Source organism: Muntiacus reevesi, chromosome 18 (genome assembly GCF_963930625.1).
Source record: "Muntiacus reevesi chromosome 18, mMunRee1.1, whole genome shotgun sequence".
NCBI lineage: Eukaryota > Metazoa > Chordata > Mammalia > Artiodactyla > Cervidae > Muntiacus > Muntiacus reevesi.
Window position 1 is genome coordinate 28,155,075 of NC_089266.1, and position 22,677 is coordinate 28,177,751.

Sequence of the window (22,677 nt, forward strand, 5' to 3'; positions counted from 1 at the left end):
GTCGTCCCCAGGCTGACCGAGGGAGCAGGAGGCTGGTGGCCAGTGAGGCAAGGAAACACTTCTTTCTCTAAAGTGGAGTGTTTTCTGGGCAGATCTCTGTGTGCACTGTCATCCGTGCTGGAAACTCACTCGTTTATTATTTTCCTCAACAAAGTAGGACAAAGGCAACGTAAACATTGTTTGAAGAGAAGTATTTGCTAATGGAGATAAAGCCAAAAGGAAAATAACAACTTTAACTTCTTTTTGGTTTTTGTGTTTTGACATTTAGCAGCATACTTCTAATCTTTTAAGAATTAAAAAAATTACATGGTATGCCAGCCGCGGTTTGTTTCTGCTTGTTAACTTTAGTGTGAAATTGACTCAGTGCTGCCTTGCCAGACATGGGCCTCTCCAGTCCTGCTTTTCTCCTGGGTGGGGGAGGTGCCCAGCGGGACCAAAGAGGGTGCGGCAAAGGCCTGCGAGCAGCCGTGGGCCCCAAAGGAGGAGTGAAGGGTCTCCCCTCCATTCATTCAGATCCTTCATGGGGTCATCTGTCGGCTTCCAAGGCTGCTGCTGCCATTTTCCTGAGGAGGAAATAGATTAGTGAGGTGATGAAAACATGGTGTGGGGGCAGCTTTCTCTCCACTCCAACTAGTGGTAGTTTTTAACCCCCAGCAGCATCACAGCCCATGTTTCCATACGCTGTGAGACGTTGGGGGCCCTGGACTCGGGCGTCGGGTGAGGGTGTGGGGAGCAGCCGAGGCTGGGGCAGCGTGGGAGCAGGTGGGGTTGAGTCACTCCTTCCCGGGCAGCTGTGTGCCCGGCTCCGCGCCAGGCCCTGTGAGGCAGCCCCAGTGTGCAGACAGTCGGGGCCTCTGTCCAGAGGCCGTGGGAGGAAGTGGGGAGAGACGGGGGAGGCCGGAAGCGCAGGTGGCCTGCAGGGCAGCCGCAGCAGGTGGGGGGTGCTCTGCAAGGCTGGCTGGAGGTGGGGGGGCAGTGATGGGCTCGGTGCTGTGCCACAGAGGCTGGCCCCGTGCAGCAGGCCTGGAGGGCTGAGGGCCCCATACTGGGTGTTGGAGCTGTTTGTTGGCATAACCAGACAGAGAAGGTACAGCCCTCCCAGCCTGAGGCTTGCCTCCTGCTGCCTCCTCTGGACTCTTCATCCCTGTTGGTTGGCATCATGCCCCAAATCCCCTCAACTCCCCTCCCCTGCACCACAGGATGGTTCTCCTGTGTCTCCACCTCTCTCCTGGCCCTTCTTGGATGTCACTGATGGCCACTCACCCCCTTCTGACTTGCGCCCTCTGCCCGCTCTCCTGGGCTCCCCCAGCACCGACCCCAGCCCTTGGCACAGCTGCCCTGGCCGTGTCTGTTCTCTGTGCTGGTCCTGCCAGCACCTCCAGCTTCATTGTCTTCATTGTTATACGGCCTCCTTCCTTCTTCTGAAGTGGGCACACCTTCCCCACCTTGACATACTGTGTCCCTGCCATTCCGCTGGCAGCCAGGCACTGTGGTATGGGCGTCTGCCTGTTTCCTGCTCTTCTCTCGCCACCCCACCCCCAATCCGCCTGCTGTGACTCCATCAGGACTGCAGGAGCCCCGCCTCCACCGCGCTGCTTCTCTGCCCCCAGACATGCACACCCACTCCAGTAGCTTCGGCTGCAGCAGTGTTTCTTAAAATAATGTTAAGTGGAAGCCGTTGAATGTTCCTCGTCTTAAAGAGTTTTTTATCGTCAGAATGCCGCGGTACCTTTGCTGGTTCCTTAGAAAGTTAAACCGAGAGCTCCCATGTGACCCAGCAGCCCTCTTCCTCAGCACCTGCCCAGGTGAGCTGAGCACACATCCACACAAACACTCATATGCAGAGTTCACAGCAGCATTGTGCATAAAAGCCAAGACATGGAAACAGTCCAGGTGTCTGGCTGACCAGTGGGTAAATCAATGTGGTCTGTCCTTACGAGAGGACATTACCACATAAAGGAATGAGGTACTGATAATGCAGTATAAACGAACCTTTGGAATACTCTGAGTGAAAGGAGCCAGACATAAAAGGAACATACTGTGTGGTTTTGTGTGAAATGTCCAGAGTAGGTGAGTCCACAGAGACAGGAGGCAGCTTGCTGGGGGCTGGTGAGAAGAGGAGTGGGTAGTGATGACTGATGAGCAGGGCCTCCCGGGAGATAAAAACGTTGCTGGGGGCTGGTGAGAGGAGGAGTGGGTAGTGATGGCCAATGAGCAGAGTCTCCTGGGGGATGACAACATCCACTGCAGTGACTGTTACCCATCACTGTGTGTGTATGCTAAGTCACTGAGTCGTGTCTGACTCTTAGTGACCCCACGGACTGTAGTCTGCCAGGCTCCTCTTTCCATGGGATTCTCCAGGCAAGAATACTGGAGGGGGTTGCCATACCCTCCTCCAGGGCATCTTCCCAACTCAGGGATTGAGCCCACATCTCTTATGTGTCCTGCATTGGTAGGCAGGTTCTTTACAACTAGTGCTACCTGGGAAGCCCATCCAACACTGTGAGGATCCTAAGTTGTGAGTGTGAATTGCCTACTTTAAAATGGCGGATTTCGTCTTAATAAAAACAAATAGAAAGACCTCCTTTGCCCAAATGCCATAGCATGATACCTGATTTCATGTGTGTGATTACTTAATGCAGGTATTTGAATTTAGAAGTAAACTGATTTAGGGACTTCCCTGGTTGTCCAGTGGTTAGGACTCTGTGCTTCTACTGCCATGGCCCTGGCTCAGTCCCTGGTCAGGAACTAAGATCCCACAAGCTGAGTGTGGCCAAAAACAAAGTAGATTGATCTGAAGAAAAATATTAACCATACAATAATGCAGCTTATATTAAGAATTAAAGAGGAGGATTCCTAACAGCGCCTGGAACGTCAGAAGTGCCCTGTGAGTGTTAACCGTATGACTCTTACTTGGAGGGTTTGACAGAGACCTGGAAGGGGAGTAATGAATTGGCAGGTCCAGATTCCTCAGTGTGTGAGGCCCCCAGACCCGCCCCCCCTTCGCCACCTCTTCCGCGCACTGCCACGACTCCCCTCTGCCCCCATCCTTCCGCAGCTCTGCCCCAGGTGCCCAGGTGTCCCGCCGGCTGTCCCGACCCAGACGAGGGCAGGGGCTGCGTCCTGGGCTTCCCCATGGGCATCATTCCTTGTGTGCCCAGTGTGTGAAAAGTATCGGCTAAACCGTACGTCTGTCTGCACTGTGACGAGGAAATGACATTACAAGAGAGAACAGCAAGAACGTTGTAAAATGCCGTGCAGACGTCGCTGTGTGCCCTGCAGAGCAATAGCTCTGCTCCCAGAGCAGGGTCTAGAAGCCTTGGTGCATGAGTCTTGGGGACTTATGTGCACACACCAGCACTGTTCACGATGGCAAGAAGGTTAAGTGGGCCCAGGTGTCCCCGGACAGGAGAGGGGGTGGGTGTCGCTACACGTGAGCACAGGCGCTGTCACATGGCAGGGACACGCAGCAGTGTGGACAAGTTTCAGAGCCCCAGTATCAATGCCAGGGCAGACTGTGGTGGTTGAACAATGTCCATGGTGAGACTGTCATCTTCTTTCTTAAAAACCATGGGACTGCGGCGCTCAGAACCCAAGCTCTTTGCGGGGGTGGGGTGGGGAAGGGGTCTGGGTGACAGGGGTATGTTGTCTGTGCCCACATGTGGCTGGTGTGTGCTCTTGTGTGTGCCCAGTAGCACATATGTCATAAAAATGTATGAGGACAGAGTGGTTGCTGGAAGACCTTTTCTGGGCTGACGCTGACATTTGAGAGTCCAGTCAGCGGTGCAGAGTAAATAAGATCCTGGGAACATCTCCAGCAGAGGAGGAGGAGGGAAGTCGTATTTTTATTCTGGACCAAAAGAGGAAGTTTACCTTTCGGCACTGAGACTGGTTTTTTCCTGGTGGTACTTCAGACAACGGCTGTTCTTAAAGGAGTAGTCAGAGCTCTCGGGTTGTTCCAGCCCATGTGGCTGCTTCAGCAGAAGACGCAGCAGTCACTGAAGAGGTCCCGTTTTTATTAAGGTGTGAGTTCTGATGGGCTGATGTTTACATCGTCTTGGAGTCTCTGATGCGCAGTCTTCCTTCCACCCGCCACCTTTCCTCATGTTCATGTCTGTGGGGCCTGACGCTTTCCAGGGCAGTGCTTTCTGGGAAGAACCTTAAAGGCCCCTCCTTGGTGGGCTATGTTGGAAGGCGCTGGGAACGCCAGGGGCCTGTTCCAGGACAGCACCACACCGCCTGGGCCTCACGTCCACACGCGGGCAGGGGCTGGCCCTTTAGCTCCAGCGTCTGGGCTCCTGCCCGCTTGGCTTGCTGAGCTGGAGACGGGCTGAGCAGGGGTAGGAGGGTGGTTATTTCTGTGCTGTCTCTCTGCCTGTTTAGCACCTGACAGGAGGGGCCTTCGAAGCCTCTGGATTCAGCGAGGAAGGATTCACTATTCTCATGGTAGCGTGGGGTTTGTCTGAAGTCAAACACGAGATGAAGAGGATAGGACCAGAAGCCAGACGTCTGGGAGCAAGTCCTGTTCCTGCCACGTGCTGGCATGTGGCTCAGGCTAGTTTCTTACCCTCTCTGTGCCCGACTTCCTCACCTGCGAATTCTTGCTGAGGTTCAGCGAGCAGACGCTCTGGCATGTAGTCAGGACTGTTAGGATTCTCCAGCGTCTGTTGAGAGAGCCTGTGCTATTTTCAGTTTCTATTCTGAGCCTGTTCTGTTCGGGTGACTGTTGGCATCAGAGAGTTAGCACATCTGAGGCCTTGTTGGAAATGCCAACCACACAGGAGAGGACTGGGCCTGGGCCTAGGCGTGACGGTCAGGAACGGGCTTGTGGATGATCCCACCTGCCCGACCAGGAGGTGCCTTCTGCCCAGCGTGTTCTGCCCAGGCCCTGCTGCTTCTGTAGCCGTGTCCCCTGCCCTGGACCGTGTCCCTAGGCTGCCCTCGGGATGCTGCTGAGAAACATCCTCAGGGGCACACTCTGGGAGGACGCAGGTGTCTGGACCCATGTCCCTCAGCGCCGAGCAGCGGCTGCCCATCTCATCACCTGGTCTGCTCCTGAGCCCAGGCTGGTAGGGAGGCAGGGCTCCGCTGCCCGTGGGACTGCCTGGGTACTACTGGCTGAAATGGTTCACCCCTGCCCTCAGGTCCTTTGTTGTGAACTCTTAGACACATGGAGTGGTTTTACATGTTCACTGGGCAGAGTGGCTGTTCTGACCCCAGCAACAGAGACCCTGAGGGAGACTGCTGGGGGACTAGCTCAGTGTCTGTGAGTGGACAGACACTCACAGTGTCTGTGAGCCCCGTGTCTGAGGAGTGGAGGGGGGTAGGGTGCTGTCTGCTTTGTTCAGTTTCTCTCTGTGCCCGCTCGCTCAACCCACGTCAGAGCAGCCTGTGCTGAGGACACATGGTGAAGATGGGGACGCAGCAACTGGGATGAGCAGGAACGTATCCCACATGGAGAGGATCTGCCCACAGTGGGAGCTGGTGACTTGAGAGAGTGACCGTGGCCCCCAGATCTCAACTGACAGGAAAGAGCCAGGGGGGCAGTGTGGGGGGAGGCCATGGGCAGGGGAGCAGGCCATGCCTGGGCTGGGGAGAGTGCCAGGGGGCGGAGGGTGCACCCATGCTGGCCCCGGAGGCGCTCACCTGCTGGGTGTGTTGTCTTCTGGGCTCTGGTGCCCCCCGCACTGCCTGGGGTGGGCTGCAAGGACCTCAGCCACACTCCCAGAAGCCCATGGGAGCCCCTTGTGCAAGGCCGGGTCTGCACTTACACTGCCTGGAGGTGCCTGTCCTCACCCGCGGACTTCCTCTTGGCAGCATCTTGAGCTCCTGAGAGAGCAGTGTCGGGTGACTGCTGCGCCTGAAACCAGGCCTGTGTGGTCCACAGCCTCCCCCCTCCCCTGACTTCCCCTCTCCTGCTGGCTCTTTAGGACGTGGCCACAGCCCAGCACTCAGCACCACCACAGTGTCCAGCCAGGTCTAAATTAAGCATGAAACCCTGGGAATTCTACATTTTCCCATGTAGCTCTGTTCTATTCCCCGAGTGTCTCAAGTTGGAAACTTCTGATCAAACCCATCGTGGGCCTGCCCTGTGTGTGCATGGGTGGGTGTGAAGCCATCAGATGCCCCCTTCTGAGCCCCAGTCTCTGGGTGGTGTGGCCACTGGCCATCAGGGGGGTCTCTCTCTGGTGGTAGAGTCACTCAGCGTGTTAGAATGGGACTCTGGCCCAGGGGTCACAAGCTCCTTTCTTGGAGGGGGCTGAGTTCCGGGTGCTGCTTTTCTCACTCCACAGACCCGGGAAGCCCCACAGGCCAAGAGAAACATCCACCACTAGGCTTGTCGCCAGAACTCTAGCCTCATGGTGGCTGACCTGGGGCTGGTCTGAGGTGGGGGCTCCTGTGACACCCTGGAGCTGACAGGAGTTGAGCCCTTGTCAGAAAAGAGCTTTGGGATGGGAGGCTAGGCTGGGCGTCTGGTCTACCCTGCCATCCAGGAGCGGGAGGCTGGGCCTGGCCCAGCCCTGAGCTCTGCTTTCCAGGCCCCTGGTTCTGTGTGCTGTCTGGTTTCTGGCAGGGTTGTTTAAGAATGTTGTCCTAGGTTGGTCATTAGCAAAACTACTTGGAGAAGTAGTGGAGGGGAACATTGAGGAATTTTCTGTTCTCGGAGGCATGCTCACGCATCCACTAGTCCAGGCACCAGTGTTTGGTCCTCGCTTCTCTCCGGGAGGTACTACTTGCCACACCACCATTTCTAAGTGACTGTGTTGTCGGATGGCCAGAACCATGTCTCCTGAGTCTGGTCCTTGTTTCACACCATCTTTCAGAATGACTGCACTTCAACCCCTGTGTAACCTGCAGCCCAGCTGCTCTTCCTAGAGACTGAATGATCTGCCACACTGGTAAAGAAAAGCAGGATTCCTCACGTGTGTTTTCAGTGCTTGATTTCTGCTTTTAGAAAAATCACTAACGTGGTCATTGGAGGCTGTCTGACATCGAATTTGAATTTTCCTGTGCTTGTTCCAAGACTGTCATGTCTTGGGAGAAGCCCCCAGGTGGCTCTTCCTTTTTGAGGGGGCAGGGGTCATCCGGCGTTGGGGGGACGGTAAGTCCCCCTGCAGCCAGTTAACTGGCACCCGGGGCTCTTCCTGCACTGTGGGTGCTGTCACTGTACCTGCTTTACATCTCAGAGTTAAGAGGCTCAGATGTTTGTTTTTGAAATTCTTCATATATATGAACACAGAGTTTTCTTGAAGTCCGCTTTTGGGGTAGAGATATAAGATTTGATTTCTCTGCCCACCAAGGAGTCCTGGGACACGGATGCTATGTTCGGTGAGTGAGGCGGATGGCCCTCAGCTTCCCTGCAGGTGTCGCCTGCCTGGAGAAAGTCACAGAAGGCTGCCAGACGCAGAGCAGGAGCTGCCATCTGCGGATCCTGTTAGGTTTGGGGAGGGGAGAGACGTTTGCTGCCGTTCCCTCATAGCTGGTCTGTGTCCCTGATAATGATCCCCAGCCCCTGAAAAGCCCCCCAAATGGGGGTTTGGTGGAGACCCCAACCATCAGTGTCTTCTTGACACCTGGCCAGTCACGTCCCTGTCACAGAAAGGATGACCAGGACTCACGTGGGCTTTGACCAGGGCCCACCTGGGGTCTGGAGCTATGAGGGCTGCTTCCTCCCTCATCTGGGACTCTGGATTTGGAAGGAATTTCCCCACCCAACTCTGCAGGCTCTTGAACACATTTTTATGGAATTCTTCTTGCCTCCAGGGGCATCACTCTAGCCTTGGAATTTTTTGTTTGTTTTTTTAGTGTTGTTCTGTTTGCTGTTTTATTCAATCTATTTGTGGTCTCCACTGTCAGTGGAATTCTGGTTGTGTTTTCAAATATGCCAGAGTTTCTCTGCCCCAGCTCGTCTTTGGCAAATGTGATCCAGCTGTTACTTTATGGTCACCATAATAGGCTGCTCTTGAGAAAGAGTCGTGATCCGAGACTGGCTGGGCTGCCTGCATGTTGGGGCCAAGGGACGCAGCTCCTTGGTCGTACTGGGCCATGGCTCAGCTGTGGCTAAGGGCCCGTCCTTCAGGCTTTGTGTGTGTGGATGGGCTGTTGCCTGGGACAGGGCACGCGTGCTGCAGGTTACACGTGGCTGCGATGGCTTCTGCAGCTGTGAAGTGCAGGGTAGGGAAACCTGCCGGGCCCCAGGTGGGTGACAGACAGAGTGCTGGGTGGCCCTGGGGCTCTGGGACCTCGAGTGTGACCAGTGAGGCTGGAGCGTTTGCTCGGGAGGCCCCCGAGGCCCATCCTGTCTGGCGGCCATGGACGACCAGCCTGGTCATGTCACACGTGCAGGTCCCCACAGAGCACCTGGCCTTGCTCCTCGCACACACTGTGTAAGGTTTGTAAGAGCCGGCCGGGCAGTGGAGTTCACTCTGCCCACCTTCAGCTGAGTCCCATTCTGCTGAAGCCCTGCATCTGCAGATGAAGACAGAATTCTTCACCTGTCTGAGGGTGGAGAGGCCTTGCTCACCAAGCAGATGTCTAATTGTCACCAGGATGACAATTATGAGCTTCTCCTATTTTGGCTGCATGTGAGGAGTGGGCATTTCCTGTGGCTTCCCCACTCCTGACACTTGCTGATTACTTATTTCTGAAGCCGGGATGAAGCTGGTGGAGGCCACCCACCCATTGTTCCTCTGGCAGAAGCAGCAGAGTGAGGGCCCCTGTGGGAGGAGGGAGAGAGTCCTCACCAGGGAGCCTTGGTCAGCTGACCTCATGACCCAGAAGGAAGGCTCTCCATCTGCACCAGGGGAGGGGTGATCCTTACCCGGAAGGAAGGCTTTTTGTGAGCATACAGGGAGACAGCCTGACCCAAGGCCACCCAGCTCTTTCCCAGGCCAGAAGCCCAGTGGCAGCTGGGTGTGGGGTGGGGGTGGGGAGCTGCAGGTCCTGGGCCCCCTCCCCATTCTGTAGGAGAGGAGTCACCTGGCACCGCTTCCCTTTCAATCCCCGCCTGCCCCCTCTCCTCCTCTGAAGACCTCCCCCTGAGGGCTAGCTCTGCAGGGAGTGCTTTCCTCGCCTCAGTCTGTGGCCCACCGCCACAGTCGAGTTGTCCTGGACTTGCATCCTCAGGTCCCCGCGCTCACCTCTGTCCCCTGCCAGATGCCTTCCTGGGGAAGGGGCACTATTTTTAACTTGTTTCAGCAGCGTTTATATCGCGGTGCTGGGTGCTCACTGGCAGCCAAACCAGGTGGTGTCCTCCACACTCTGGACCAGGCCTGTGGCCAGAGGCATAGCCTTCATTCCAGCTACGCAGGTGTTCCTTCCCTGGAGAGATGTGTTTGTGGCAAAGGACTGGGTGGACCTGTTAATGTGGAGCCCTCGGTTCTCTTCTCCCTGAGATGAGGAAACTGGGCCAGAAGCAGTTTATTTGTAAGGTTGTATCAGTGCTACATAGCTTGTGCTAGATGCTAGAGGCTCTGAAAGCCCAGCAGGGCCTCAGCCCTGGTCTCGAAGGGGTTGGGCATCTCTGTAAGAAGTCAGGAGAAGAGGGTCAGAGAGAGTCTCTGGAGCCAGTGTAGATGGTGTGAGATTCTTCTAGCGGGCATCTGCCAGGTGTGGCAGAGCAGATCCAGCAGAAGTGGTTTGAAAATAGACCAGGAGTTACAGTGTTACTGCCTTCCTTCCAGAGGCTTAAACTTGAGTTTAAACTGTATTGGTTATTAACGTGTAGTATTGATCTTATCTTAGTTTTGAAGGGAGGATGGCATTCTTTTTGTCCCCGGGGGCTGGAGGATGTCCTCTCACCACCCGGGCTGGCCGACCAGTGCCTGCCATTTGCAGAGCGCCTGCTGTCTCGGGGGAACTCACGTACAGTAACGTTTGTTACTTCTTTCTCTAGGTCATGGCTTCCGGCTTCTCAGATCTGAGGCTCCATTAGAGGAAATGACCGTCAGGGACCTTGCTCCAGACCTGTTACAGAGACTGAACCTCTGTGGGGCACAAACCTGCTGGAGACGGGGAAGCTTCTCTCTCTGAAGGGATCTGCACTTGTCACAGAACGTAAAGATGACGACCTCGTCCATCAGACGGCAGATGAAAAACATTGTCAACAACTACTCGGAAGCTGAGATAAAAGTGCGGGAAGCCACCTCCAATGACCCATGGGGCCCGTCCAGCTCCCTGATGACGGAGATCGCGGACCTGACCTACAACGTGGTGGCCTTCTCGGAGATCATGAGCATGGTGTGGAAGCGACTCAACGACCACGGCAAGAACTGGCGGCACGTGTACAAGGCGCTGACGCTGCTCGACTACCTCATCAAGACGGGCTCAGAGCGCGTGGCCCAGCAGTGCCGGGAGAACATTTTCGCCATCCAGACCCTGAAGGACTTCCAGTACGTCGACCGTGACGGCAAGGACCAGGGGGTCAACGTGCGTGAGAAGGCCAAGCAACTGGTGGCCCTGCTGAAGGATGAGGAGCGGCTTAAGGCCGAGCGGGCCCAGGCCCTCAAGACCAAGGAGCGCATGGCCCAGGTGGCCACCGGCATGGGCAGCAACCAGATCACCTTTGGCCGGGGCTCCAGCCAGCCCAACCTGTCCACCAGCTACTCGGAGCAGGAGTATGGCAAGGCCGGGGGGTCACCGGCTTCCTACCATGGCTGTGAGTAGTAACCCCCACGCCAGGCACCAGGCTCAGCCAGAGATTGTGGCCACTACCTTCCTGCTGCTGGCACCTGGCAGCAGCCCCTCAGTCCGCCTGGGGTTACTGTTACAGAAGGACTTCTGGCCCCAGACCCTCTGCCACTCTGGGATTTGACTCTGTGCATGTGGGCAGGGCCGGCCCCGGGGCCAAGGTGGGCCCAGAGGATGGATTACCTGCTTCCTCCTCAGGGCAGGGCTGAAGCAAAGGGCCTGGCTGCCCCAGCAGCAGGGGATTGGCTGTCCTGGAGAATCTACTCTCTTTTATCTCATATTCAATGTCTTTCTGAAACTGGGCTTTCTGAAGCTGGTCTCCTGACTGGCTCAGCGTCTGTTCTGCTTGAGCATCACTGGGTGAGGCAGTGCATGTCCGCCTCACTTGCAGAGGGAGAAGCCAGGCTTCCTTCCCACCCTGAGCGGGAGTCCTTGCTGATTCTGTCACACGGTTGGGTCCGTGCTTTCTGGGCTGCTCTATTTTCTCGCTTTGCATGTTGAAGATGCTGGGTCTTTGCCCAGTGTTCAGGAGCGATGTCAGAGAGCAGAAGTGGCATTCAGGGCCTGACGGAGGCTGTCCAGGGAGCCATGTTGGCATCCTAGATGTTCATGGACGTGGGCCCTGAAACGGTGCCCCTCTGCCTTCTCAGTGCAGTGGCAAGCAGGCAGCCCTGGTAGCCTGCAGGGTGAGGGACACAGAAATTGTTCCTCTGGCTGTGAAAACAAAAATCCAGGTACCCCTACCCTTTGCTTTAGGAATAAGTAACACTGTTAGCTTAAAAAAATTTTTAACCCAGTTGTTTGCAGTTTGACAACCCCCTATTGACCTTGCTTATTTAGTTTGGCAGTTTTCAGTTTGTCATCACCCTGCCACTTGTAGCATTTGTGTTGAGCAGATTTGCACAGTGGGGTCGGACTCCCGCTTCTGGGATTCTCAGCGATTTTCAAGCTCAGAGGCCAGCATTCCTTGTCCCACTTGTAGTTCTTGTCGTTTCCCCACCTAGTTTGGATGACTCTGCTCAGGCAAAGGCTGGGACCTTGGTGAAGCTGCTTAAAAGAAATGGAGCATGCACTCTGGGGCTCCAGGGGCTCCCCTACACTAGGTTGGTAGAAAAGGAAGATTGCCCTTAAGAAGTGAAGTCGTATGTGTGCCTCAGGGAGCCCCTCTCCTCCAAGAAAGGCAGTTGCAGGTGGGCTGGGCTCCGGACTGGCCTCCTCTTTGGAAGTGGTCACGTAAGGGCCCTGGGGGCTGCTTTTCTCCTGCCTGCCTTTTGAGGTCATTGCCCCTGAGTCCCGAGAACTGAGAATAGGAACTGAAGCCATGTCCCATGCATCAAGTGAAGACTGTTCCAGGGCTGGGAGGAGTTGGTGGGGTCTTGTGTCTGGTCCCATGGCCTCAGCCTTTGCCTCCCTCCCCAGAGGCCCTGAGTTGGCCCACCTCTGAGAGCCCGAGCTTAAGCTGCATGTTCAGAGTCTGTTCGCAGGGCCCGGCCTTGCTTTTCCCTCTAACAGTCTGTCTCTGTGTGTGTGTGTGTGTGTGTGTGTGTGTGTATGTATGTATGTGTGTGTGTGTCCCCCTGCCCCACAGCACCCGAGGCCTCGCTGTGTCCCCAGCACCGCACTGGGCCCCTGCGGGGTCAGAGCGAGGAGCCGCCGCTGAGCCAGCGCCCGTCCTTCCTGCTGCGCCCAGGGCCACCCTCCTGCCCGGCCAGCGACCCGGCCCAGCCCTGCCTCTCTTGGGACCCCGCAGCCCAAGGTGGGAAACGCGGGCAGCCTGCTGGGTGTGCTCCTGGTCGCCCAGTACAGCCAGCTCTCTCCCTGCCTCCCGGGTCTCAGGGCAGCTCCCTCCTCAGCCCAGCACTGGTCCTCCCCTCTCCCAGGAGCCCTGGCTACCCTGCCTCCCTCTCCACACCCCTCACCCAGAGGCCTCAAGGGAGCCAGTGTCTGCTGTGCATGAAGCCTGGGTGGTTGTCGGGCTTTCCCAGTCCTGCACCCTGCAGGACTGGAGGTGTGCTGGCGGCAGCCCCGGGTGCGGGGAGGACTGGGCCCCTGGGCCGGGCCTGTGGTTTGGTCCTGGTCCCACTGGCACACCCAGCCGGGAGCCGTCCTCCATGCTGTAGTGATGCGGGCGGGTGAGCAGAGGACCGAATGTGGTGGATTTTGCTTCTCAGTCCCCGCCATCCTCCCTGAAATCTGTGGGACCCGGGACCATGGCAAGCAGAGAGTTAGCTGTCCAATCAATTGTAGGTTGATGGAAGTGAGGCTTGCTTTGGGGCTGATTGCTAGCTCTCCTGGACAGCCTTCAGCTGGTGCGGGCTACGCTGAAAACAGATTTCGCTGCAGCCTATGAAGAAGTACGCTCAGTCTGCTGCCTTTGCACCCGGGCCCGCCGCAGAGAACGTCTCTCCTCTCTTCCCTGGGTGGCTGTGACCGGGGTGACCAGCAGCCCTTGAAGTGGCCCCCTCACTTGGGCCTAATATACCTTGCGGCCACCCTGCCAGTGCTCGCGGGATCATCGCGTTGAGCTCTGGGCCCGTTCTCCACTCACCCTCTGTCCTGAGGGAGGACTAGCTTTGGTGCAGGGAGGCAGTCAGCATGTTTCAGACTGACACTCCCGCTGGTCCACAGTGCCCCTGGGCCTGCCTGTCGAGTACCTGGGGCCCCCAGCTGTCCTGGGGCGCTTGCATTCAAAGCCCCCGAGCTGAGGCCTGCATGTCCCCCCACCAACTCGGTGCCTCCACACACCGCCAACAAGTTGGTCGACCCACAGCCCACACTGCCTCAGCTCTGGGGCCTAGAGGGAGAAATTAAGGGTAGAAATTAAGGGTAAAATGACTGAATGAGTTTGATTTCCCAGAGTTTCTCAAGCCCTGGATGAGATTTGGGCAAATTAGTGTTACGTGGTATCACCATTCTGGTGCCTTCCTCTCTGTGTCTCGTACCCTCACCGTCACGGGTGATCCTTTCTGAGCACCTGCCTGATGCCAAGTGTGAGGTGAGGGCTTCCCCTGGGTCCTGGGGATCTGCCTTGAGCATGCCTGCTTGGAATGCAGCATGAAGGGGTCACCTTGACTGGCCTTGTGAGGTGCAGCAGAGATCCAGGCTGGGCCCTCAGCTGGTGTGGTGTGCTGTCTCCATCGGTGGTTGTTTCAGGCTTGGGCACTAGCCCTCTTTTCATTTTCTTTACACTTAGCCTTTGGAACTACATTTTGTGGGCTTTTCCAGAAACATGGAAATGTGCCATATCTTGAGGCTTTGAGTCTAGACCATCTGATTCCTAGAGGTTAGATTTTGTTGGTAAAGAAGGCTGTTTCCAACTTTGTAGCTGCCCTTTTTCTGCTCCCTGAGCTGCTGGCTGCCCAGAGCCCAGGCACACGTCTGACAGGCTGGAGTCTCGGGGTGGACGCGGGCACCATGGTCATGGTGCTGAGGTTTCTCGTAGGCTGCGGCCTGTCCAGTTCAGGTTCTTCCTCCTGTCCCTCTGGCTGATGACTGGCAGCCGTGCCCTTTCAGAAAGTCAGAGTCAGCAGGCAGTGTGCCCATGGGCCTCCTCCCATGGCCTGCTGGCGACTCAGTGACCAGCCCATCGGGCCAGTGCCCCTGTGGCCCGCTTCTCCACGTCTAGGTGGTAGGCTCAGCACGGGTGGCACATAAGAAATTCTGCTGGTTTTCTCATTGTAAGATAATGCCTGTCTACTCCTGATCGTGTAGAAAGTGCAAAAAGAAGATGGACACACTCCATAATCTCCTTAGACTGCTGCTGTTCCTGTGTGGGTGTATCCTTCTAAGTGTTTCTAAGCATGTGCTTTTCCAGGCCTGCAGGTTTGTTTGGATCCCTGCCCTTTCTATCATGACGTCGTCACCCCAGCTGCCGGGCCTCTGGGCACAGGCAGTGGTGGGGCCTCATCATGGCCATCTATCTGGGGAGAGCCAGAGAGTTCTTACTCCGAGGAGGAAGCGAGGACCAAATCAATACCCATATCCCCCATGGCCAACTGTATGAACAGACCTGGATCTGGGTCTGAAGTGTGTTTCATGGGAGCAGAAGGAATCTAATGTTTTATATTGTATACATGGTAGACCAGTGTTACACACGTGTCGTTTGTAACAGAGCACACATCTCAGACGGTTACAGCATTCATTTGGCCAGGGCTGGCGCTGGGCAGTGAGGGCTCATGGTCTGCAGATGAGGCCTGGCCCTCTGTGGGCCTCCAGCTCGGGAGAGGGTGGGCGCCCTGACAGTGCGCCACATGGAGTTGCCTGGAGGGAGCCAGGCAGGCGAGTCAGAGACTGTTCTTAACCTGAGTGCAGTGGGCATGATGCAGAGGCTCAGAGGACCCCTCAGCTGACTCATAACTTGCTCTGCATTTTCCACGTTGCTACACAGTTACACTTGACTTCAAAGGTTAGAGCTTGGGTGGGTGAGAGGCCCATAGAGCAGGTCAGGATAGCACTCTCTCCCGGTTGTGTGTGTCCCCTGTGCTGTCACAGGCTCTCACACAGCACCCCGCCTGAGGGACATGCTCTGAGAAGGGACCGCGTGGATCATAGTCTCCACCTGTCTGAATTGTGTCCAGGTTCTCACAGTGTGGTAACAATGTGGTGAATACCTTTGGGCAGAAAGCTGCTTTTCCAAGGGGTCTTGATGTAGAATTGTCTTGTCTTCAATGTAGAATTCCAGGAAGTGAGGTTCGTGGACAGTGTGTTAGCACCATTCTGTGTCTTGAACTTGGCAGATGTTTTCCCGGCAGACCCAGCCCAGGTGCAGCGCCCCCAGCTGGGGTGCGAGAGGGGTGGCCATGCTTGGTGGATAGCCCCAATCCCAAAATGGGTACTGAGATTTTTCTGAAAGCTAATTTCTGGTTTCAGTTAAGTTCAGTCGCTCAGTTGTGCCTAACTTTTTGTGACCCCATGGACTGCAGCACACCAGGCCTCCCTGTCCATCACCAACTCCCAGAGCTTACTCAAACTCATGTCCATTGAGTCAGTAATGCCATCCAACCATCTCATCCTCTGTCGTCCCCTTCTCCTCCCACCTTCAATCTTTCCTAGCATCAGGGTCTTTGCAGAAGAGTCAGTTCTTTGCGTCCGGTGGCCAAAGTATTGGAGTTTCAGCTTCAGCATCAGTCCTTCCAATGAATATTCAGGACTAATTTCCTTTAGGATGGACTGGTTGGATCTCCTTGCAGTCCAAGGGACTCTCAAGAGTCTTCTCAAACACCACAGTTCAAAAGCATCAATTCTTCGGCACTCAGCTTTCTTTATAGTCCAACTCTCAGTCCATACATGACTACTGGAAAAACCATAGCCTTGACTAGATGGACCTTTGTTGGTCTCTGCTTTTTAATATGCTGTCTAGGTTGGTCATAACTTTTCTTCCGGGAAGCAAACGTCTTTTAATTTCATGACTGCAGTCACCATCTGCAGTGATTTTGGAGCCCCCCAAAATAAAGTCTGTCACTGTTTCCAGTTTCCTCATCTATTTGCCATGAAGTGATGGGATCGGATGCCATGATCTTAGTTTTCTGAATGTTGAGTTTTAAGCCAACTTTTTCGCTCTCTTTCACTTTCATCAAGATGCTCTTTAGTTTTTCTTTGCATTCTGCCATAAGAGTAGTGTCATCTGCATATGTGAGGTTATTGATATTTCTCTGGGCAGTCTTGATTCCAGCTTGTGCTTCATCCAGTCCAGCATTTCTCATGATGTACTCTGCATATAAGTTAAATAAGCAGGGTGACAATATACAGCCTTGATGTACTCCTTTCCCAATTTGGAAGTAGTCTGTTGTTCCATGTCCAGTTATAACTGTTCCTTCTTGACCTGCATACAGATTTCTCAGTAGGTAGGTCAGGTGGTCTGGTATTCCCAACTCTTGAAGAATTTTCCACAGTTTGTTGTGATCCACACAGTCAGAGGCTTTGGTATAGTCAATAAAGCAGAAGTAGATGTGTTTCTGGAATTCTCTTGTTTTTTTTCTGTGATCCAACGGATATTGGCAATTTGATCTCTGGTTCCTCTGCCTTTTCTAAATCCAGCTTGAATGTCTGGAAGCACTGTTCGCATACTGTTGAAGCCTGTCTTGGAGAATTTTGAGCATTACTTTGCTAGTTTAGTAGATGAAAATTTCCATCAGGATATTCATTTTAAAAGTGAGTTTCCTGTCTGTAAGTATTGCTCTATAAGAAACTGCTGTAGGCATGTAACCTCAGTTTACGATTGAATTAAGAAAGAGGGCGTTCTGTCTCTGTTGAAGTTCCAGAGACCACAGCTCTCTGACCCCACCCCCAGTTCCTCCCTAGTGAGCGCCTGCCTGGGGAGCTGTGGGTGTGGCCCTCACCCCGGTGCTCCCCACCCCCACAGAATGTGACTTCCCAAAGCACCAGGAACCATGGGACCCCCGGGAAAGAGCAAGGGGGAAAAATGGCTTCCTGTTCTGGACAAGCTTCTAGCTCCCACCTTGCAGGCTGATGACCTTGTTAACGGACAGGGTTTACCCTGCAGCCCAAAGAGAGCAGCACAGACAGGATGGGCTCTTGACTCCTGCCAGCCAGAGACAGGGCAGCCTTTATGTCTGTCTGCCCGCCTATCCCCACCATTGTCCGCGCTGCCTCCTTTCTTCCTGGGCTTCGGCTTTCATGTACCTCAGGATGGTTGGGCCCAGTGTATGAGGTGTGCCCTTGGGAGTCACAGCTTCTGCTCACTGGAAACTAAACTAGAAAATGAACATACAAGTGCGTGGAAAGAGTCAGGTCGGGGAGATGGCCTGGCTGCAGGCAGGTGTGGAGCACAGGTGAGGCCCCCAGTCTGCGGGCTCTGGGTCCCTGGGGCAGGGGTGTCCGGGCTGAGCCAGGCTGAGAAGAACCCCTGCGCGCGGAGCATCCCAGTGGGGAGGATGTGCTGGGGGACGGCTCCGGAGCCGACCCTGGAGGGGAAGTCGAGGTTCTCTTGCCCGCCTGAGGGCTGGAAGGAGGGCATGATCTGAGGGCAGGAAGGAGCTGGAGGATTCTGGGGCCCTTGCAGGGGTGACAGAGCAGGGGCCAAGGGTGGGTGGTGAGCAGTAGAGAGTCGAGGGGCAGCTCCTCCCCGTGGCAGGAGTGTGCGGGGAGGTGGGGCCCAGATGTGTATGCTGGGAGAGCCCGGGCCCTGGGGCTGCAGCAGCACTGACACGGGTCTTGTCCCCTGTGGAGGCTGGAAGCCCTGGATCAGGGTGTGCTCAGGCCTGCACCTCTGAGACCTGCACGCACAGGGCGCGTCCGGCCTCGCGCTGTCCCTGCTTCTGCTGCTGGAGGCCTCCTCGGTGTCCCCGGGCCACAGCTGCCGCCCTTCCCTCATGTCTTCGCCCCATCTCTTCCCTGCCTATAAGGACACAGGGCACGTTGGATGTGGGGCCCACCTGCTCCAGTGTGACCTCAGCTTAACCATTCACTAAGGACTCTGCCATAGCCGTTTCCAAATCTGCCCGTGTTCTGAGGCGCTGGGGGTCAGGACCTCACACCTTTGGGCCCACTCTGCCTTGGCTCCTGGGCAGGGCAAGGCTGTCGAACCTGGTGAAGCCCCACCTGCTCTCTGCCTGGCAGCCTTGCTGCCTGCCCCCAGGCCAGGCATGGGGACAGCATGGCATTGGCTTTTGAGTTCTCCTGCTGGCTCTGAGTGGCCTTGGGACCTTCCTGGGCCCCGATTCCCTCCTCTGTGGGAAGCAGTGATGATGAAGAGCAAGGCCTTAGGTTGGCCTTTGTCCCTTGTGGCTGCGGAACCCTGGCGAGCCACCTCATCTCTGGGCCTCAACCCCGGTTTTGGGGTGGATTGGGAGGCAGGACCCCACCTGGGCTGAGGGTTGGGCAAGACGCCAGGTGTGGTGCCACTGTCACTTGCCAGGCGCTGGGCCAGGTGCGCCCCATAGAACTCGTCTGGTCCTCACAGCAGCCCAAGCCGCGGGGACCCTATCTCCCATCCTGTGGGTGAGGAGGCCACGGAAGGGGGTTGAGCAGCGGCAAGCCTGGGTCTGGGCCCAGACTTCCAGGCGCACCCTCCACCAGGGCTGCCTCTCTGAGGCTGAGACCGTCAGCCTGGGTGGGGATGCGGTGAGGTGGAGCTCACACATGGCAGGAATTGAGGGGGCCTGTGGGCGAGAGTCAAGAAAGCATGCCAATGTGCAGGGCGTGCGTGTATGTCTTCTGAGTGGAATCATGAGAAAATGTCAACAGCTGTTTCCTCTGGGAAGAGGAGTAGAGGCAGGAAGAGTGGGGCGGCCCTTACTTCCTCTTACGCTGAAGTATTTAACACAAGCTCTGGCATCTCCCCTCCCCCATAACCCGACAGTGGATGGAGTGGACAGCAGTCGTTGGGCCATCTCATCCCTGCCTGCGTGCCCATCTGCCCACTGTTCTGACTGTGACGTACAGCCTGCTGTCTGTACTGAGACCACGTGTCCCTTCAGTATAACAGTGCTCACGACCCTCATGTGCTGGGATGCTGGGCCGGCCGGTCCTGCAAAGTGGCCCTTGGTCGGGGTTTGTCTGCCTCAGTCCTTTTCCTGTGCTTCTGTGAACTGGAATCAGATGTAGAGTCTGCATTGGGACCTAGACAGGGTTTTGCCAGGACTGTCGAGTGGTGGGCAAAGGGCAGAGCATGGTCATGGTCCAGCCCCTCTTGTCCTGAAGGTCTCCCAGCTGTGGTGGTACTTCATCCTCTTCGCATCTTGCACCTTTTTTACTTTTCCACAACATTGTTGTTCAGTTGTTCTGTCATGTCTGACTCCGCGACCCCATGGACTACAGCACAGCAGTCTTCCCTGTCCTCCACCGTTTCCCAGAGTTTGCTCAAACTCATGTCCATTGAGTCAGTGGACATGTTATTTCCACAACATATTTATGTAATTTCTCTCTTTCAACGTTACCTGGGGTAATCTGAGCTTTCAATGTTACCTGGGGTAATTCATCTCACTTGACTAACAACAGTCTTTCCTGCTGTCGCCTGTGAGCTGGGAGCAGGCGGGCCTGGTGGGTCTCCCAGGGGACAGGGTCAGAAGCCTCTGTTCCGTGTGGGAGTGTCCTCGGTGGCTGAGGTCATCGCTGACTCAGGAAACAGCCTGTGGAGCACAGGAAGATGTTGCCATGCTGAGGAAGGCCCAGTAAGCACTTCATTGCAGTTCAGTGATGAGGAAGGAACTTAGCTGAACAGGGACCTGGTCACCGGGGGCAGAAAGTGGCCCTGGGCTCAGCGCCGGCTCCGCAGCCCCTCCCTTGGTGGCTGACAGAAAAGGGAGGGGGAGGCCACGGCTGCCAGAACCACAGTCCTCAGCCCACGTAGGCCTTGAGCCACCGCGGTGTCCATCTATGGTTTCTGCCCCGTGAGACAGGGGGTGTCTTGTGGCTGTGGGTGGAGTGGAGAGCAGTGACCTGGGCAGGGCCAACCCCCAGGGTGGGAGCAGCTTGTCTCGGGCCCTCCTGCCCCTCCCGCCCCTCCCGCCCCTCCCATCGCTCATCTCACAGACTTGGAAGCAGAAGCCTGGAGGGGTGGCATCAGGGTGCAGCTCCCTGCTGCAGTGGGGTGGGGACAGGCCAGGTGCCTGGTGTCCCTGTCAGCTGGCAGGCATGGGGTGGTGGCAGTGCTCAGACCCAGGTGGAGTTTTCTTGGAGCTGCATGGCCAGGCCCTTGCCTTCTTTCCAGCCTGTGTGCCCCACTTTCCTTGAAGTCCCCATCCAGAGCCGCCTGCGGGAGGGGGCCTGCAGTCTGTGCCCTTCAACCAACGTCCGTGACTGCAGATGCCGCTGAAGAGCTGTCTAGGAAAATTGCAGAACATTGTCAATGAGAAGAGGCAGTTTCCTGTTTTTCTGTTACCTTGAGTGCTTTACTTTCTTTTTTCAAAATTCCCCAACCTTGTGTGCCTAAAGTGCCTTGTAGGGGGCGTTTGGGGCCTGGTGCAGTCAGCCAGCCCCTGGAGCAGGCGAGCAGAGTGAAGGGGGTTGGCCCTGCAGGAGGTACCAGGTTGGGGGTGGGTTTCTGGTTCTCCTCCTGGCCTGAAGTTTGAGACAATGTGGGCCTGTGTGGGCTTCCTGTCCAGCCTCCCCCTGTGCTTCCGCAGCCAGGGTGGTGGACCAGGCAGGACAAATGGGAGCCCACCATAGGGGTGCCGGCTTTGTGCTCCTCCCCACGGGTCAGTCTCAACCGCAGGGGAAGGGTCGGGACTCGTACTCGCAGGGTGATCAGCTTGTGTGCACAGGGCCTGCCTTCCCTGGAGAGCATGGCTGGGGCAGAAAGCAGCAGAGACCCAAGGGGACTTGCTTCTCTTACTGCCCCGTGAGTGGTGGACCCTCAGAGTGGGGCCAGGCCAGGCTCTGGTGGCTGGAGGGCCCTTTCAGGCTCTGTGCTGACTGTCCTGTTCTCTGGCACAAGAGGCCCTTTGTGGGGCCGAGATGCTGTCACTAAGGCAGGAGCGTCTCCACCGGACGCCACCCTCGCAGCTGAGATCCGTGTGCACTCAGCTGACACTCCGGGCTGGTGGCTGTGAATTCTGACATCTGCGCGACCGAGAGCCGTGCATCCGCTTATAAAAACCACAGCATTTAGGGGAATACCCTTTGTCTGATTTCCACATTGATGTGGTGAGCTATTTCCGTGTGTTCCGGCCACACATTATTCCAGCAGCGTCAGCTGGGGGGACACAGACGTGCACATTTGCATTTGAAGCCGGGCCGGCCGCGCAGCTGTGCAGAGAGGCACTGAGGACAGGGCGCCTCACTTCTCCGGCCGGCCTTGCAGAGCCCCGGCCCATTCATCCTGTCCCAGGCAAGTCAGGCTCTGTGGCTGCACAGCCAAGTTCAGCTTTCCCTGCTAAGATGGGGCCCTCTGTTCAGAGCCCTTTGGGGGTATAGGGTGGGGCCTGGCGGCCTGGTTTCCCCTTCGGGAGTAAGTGGAGGATGGTGGATATGAAGGGTTTGTTATAAACTGAGGGTTTCGTGAGGCAGCCTCAGAGACCTTTCATCAGGAGTTGGTGGGGAGCGGGCGGCCCATGGGGCCGTGACCTGGATGAGACAGCACTCTGGTCATTGGGAGAGCCTCCTCCTGCCCCCCACAACTGTCCCCAACTGTCCCGCTTCCCTTGTTCTCGCCAGTCTGGGTGGTGGCATTGCTTTCTAGAGCACAAGGACGCCAGAATCTGCCGTCTGTGATGGGCAGAGGTGAACTTTGGGGACCAGACATGCTTTTGTTGGGGGATGTTGTTAAGAAATCGGATAGTTAAGATAGATTTGAGGACATTTTGTTACCATCCAGCTTTATTTCTAAAGGATTGCTTTGGAAAATTGGGGTGATGGACTGGATTGGACTTGATTTTATTTAGAAAAGCATCTTTGTGCTTTTTCCATAACTGCAGCGTTTTGCTCTTTGACCTCTTTATAAGCTTAAGAGTACACATGAGGCAGTTGGCCTTTTTTTTTTTTAACCATTTCTCTTGGTGACCGTGAATCATAGTGAACACACTGTGTTCCCGGCCTGGTTGCTCCAGATGCAGTCTCCTCGCTGTGTTCACATGTCTTTGCTAAATGCAGGACAAGACGTCGCCCTTTACGGGCTGCCCCAAACTGGCCCACAGCCTTGCCCGTTGGACTGCTCAGGGACCCCAGCTCAGTCTTGCCTCTCCCACCTTACTCACTGCAGCCAGAGCACAGCTATCTAGAAACTTCAGTATCGGAGCTCTTCCCCACCAATTAATTTCTCCCAAAGAAGCAGATGCTGAGAGGCAGGCTTAAGTGGAAGATTTAGGCTGAAGCAGTGTTTGGGGTCAGGAGGTCTTGAGAGGACCTGTGAGTCCACAGAGGCCTTGGGCTTCTTTGAATAATGACCCAGCTTTTCCAGAACTGTGCCCTCAATCTTGTAAAAACTCAGCTTCCCTCCTTGAAGCTGTGCAGCTCTGCCATAGAGGCAGGTCTGACCCTCGAGAGGCCGGAGCTGGCCGTGCCTGTGCCCCAGGATATTTTTCTTGGTGG

The 22,677-nt window shown here is 55.9% G+C and overlaps 1 protein-coding gene across 7 annotated transcripts in view; it reads left to right on the forward strand.

Moving 5' to 3' along the window:
- The window catches only part of EPN2 (epsin 2), a 51,999-nt gene that overhangs the window by 16,672 nt on the left and 12,650 nt on the right, over positions 1-22,677 (forward strand). For 4 of the 7 annotated variants that reach the window (XM_065908675.1, XM_065908673.1, XM_065908677.1 and 1 more), the window contains exons 2-3: positions 9,896-10,657; positions 12,278-12,445. In XM_065908675.1, the coding sequence (XP_065764747.1) occupies positions 10,063-10,657; positions 12,278-12,445 (763 nt within the window). In that variant the 5' untranslated portion in view covers positions 9,896-10,062. Of the gene's footprint in view, positions 1-3,924; positions 4,024-9,895; positions 10,658-12,277; positions 12,446-22,677 lie in introns of those variants that run through there. The other 3 variants (XM_065908679.1, XM_065908680.1, XM_065908674.1) reach the window with 2 other exon arrangements.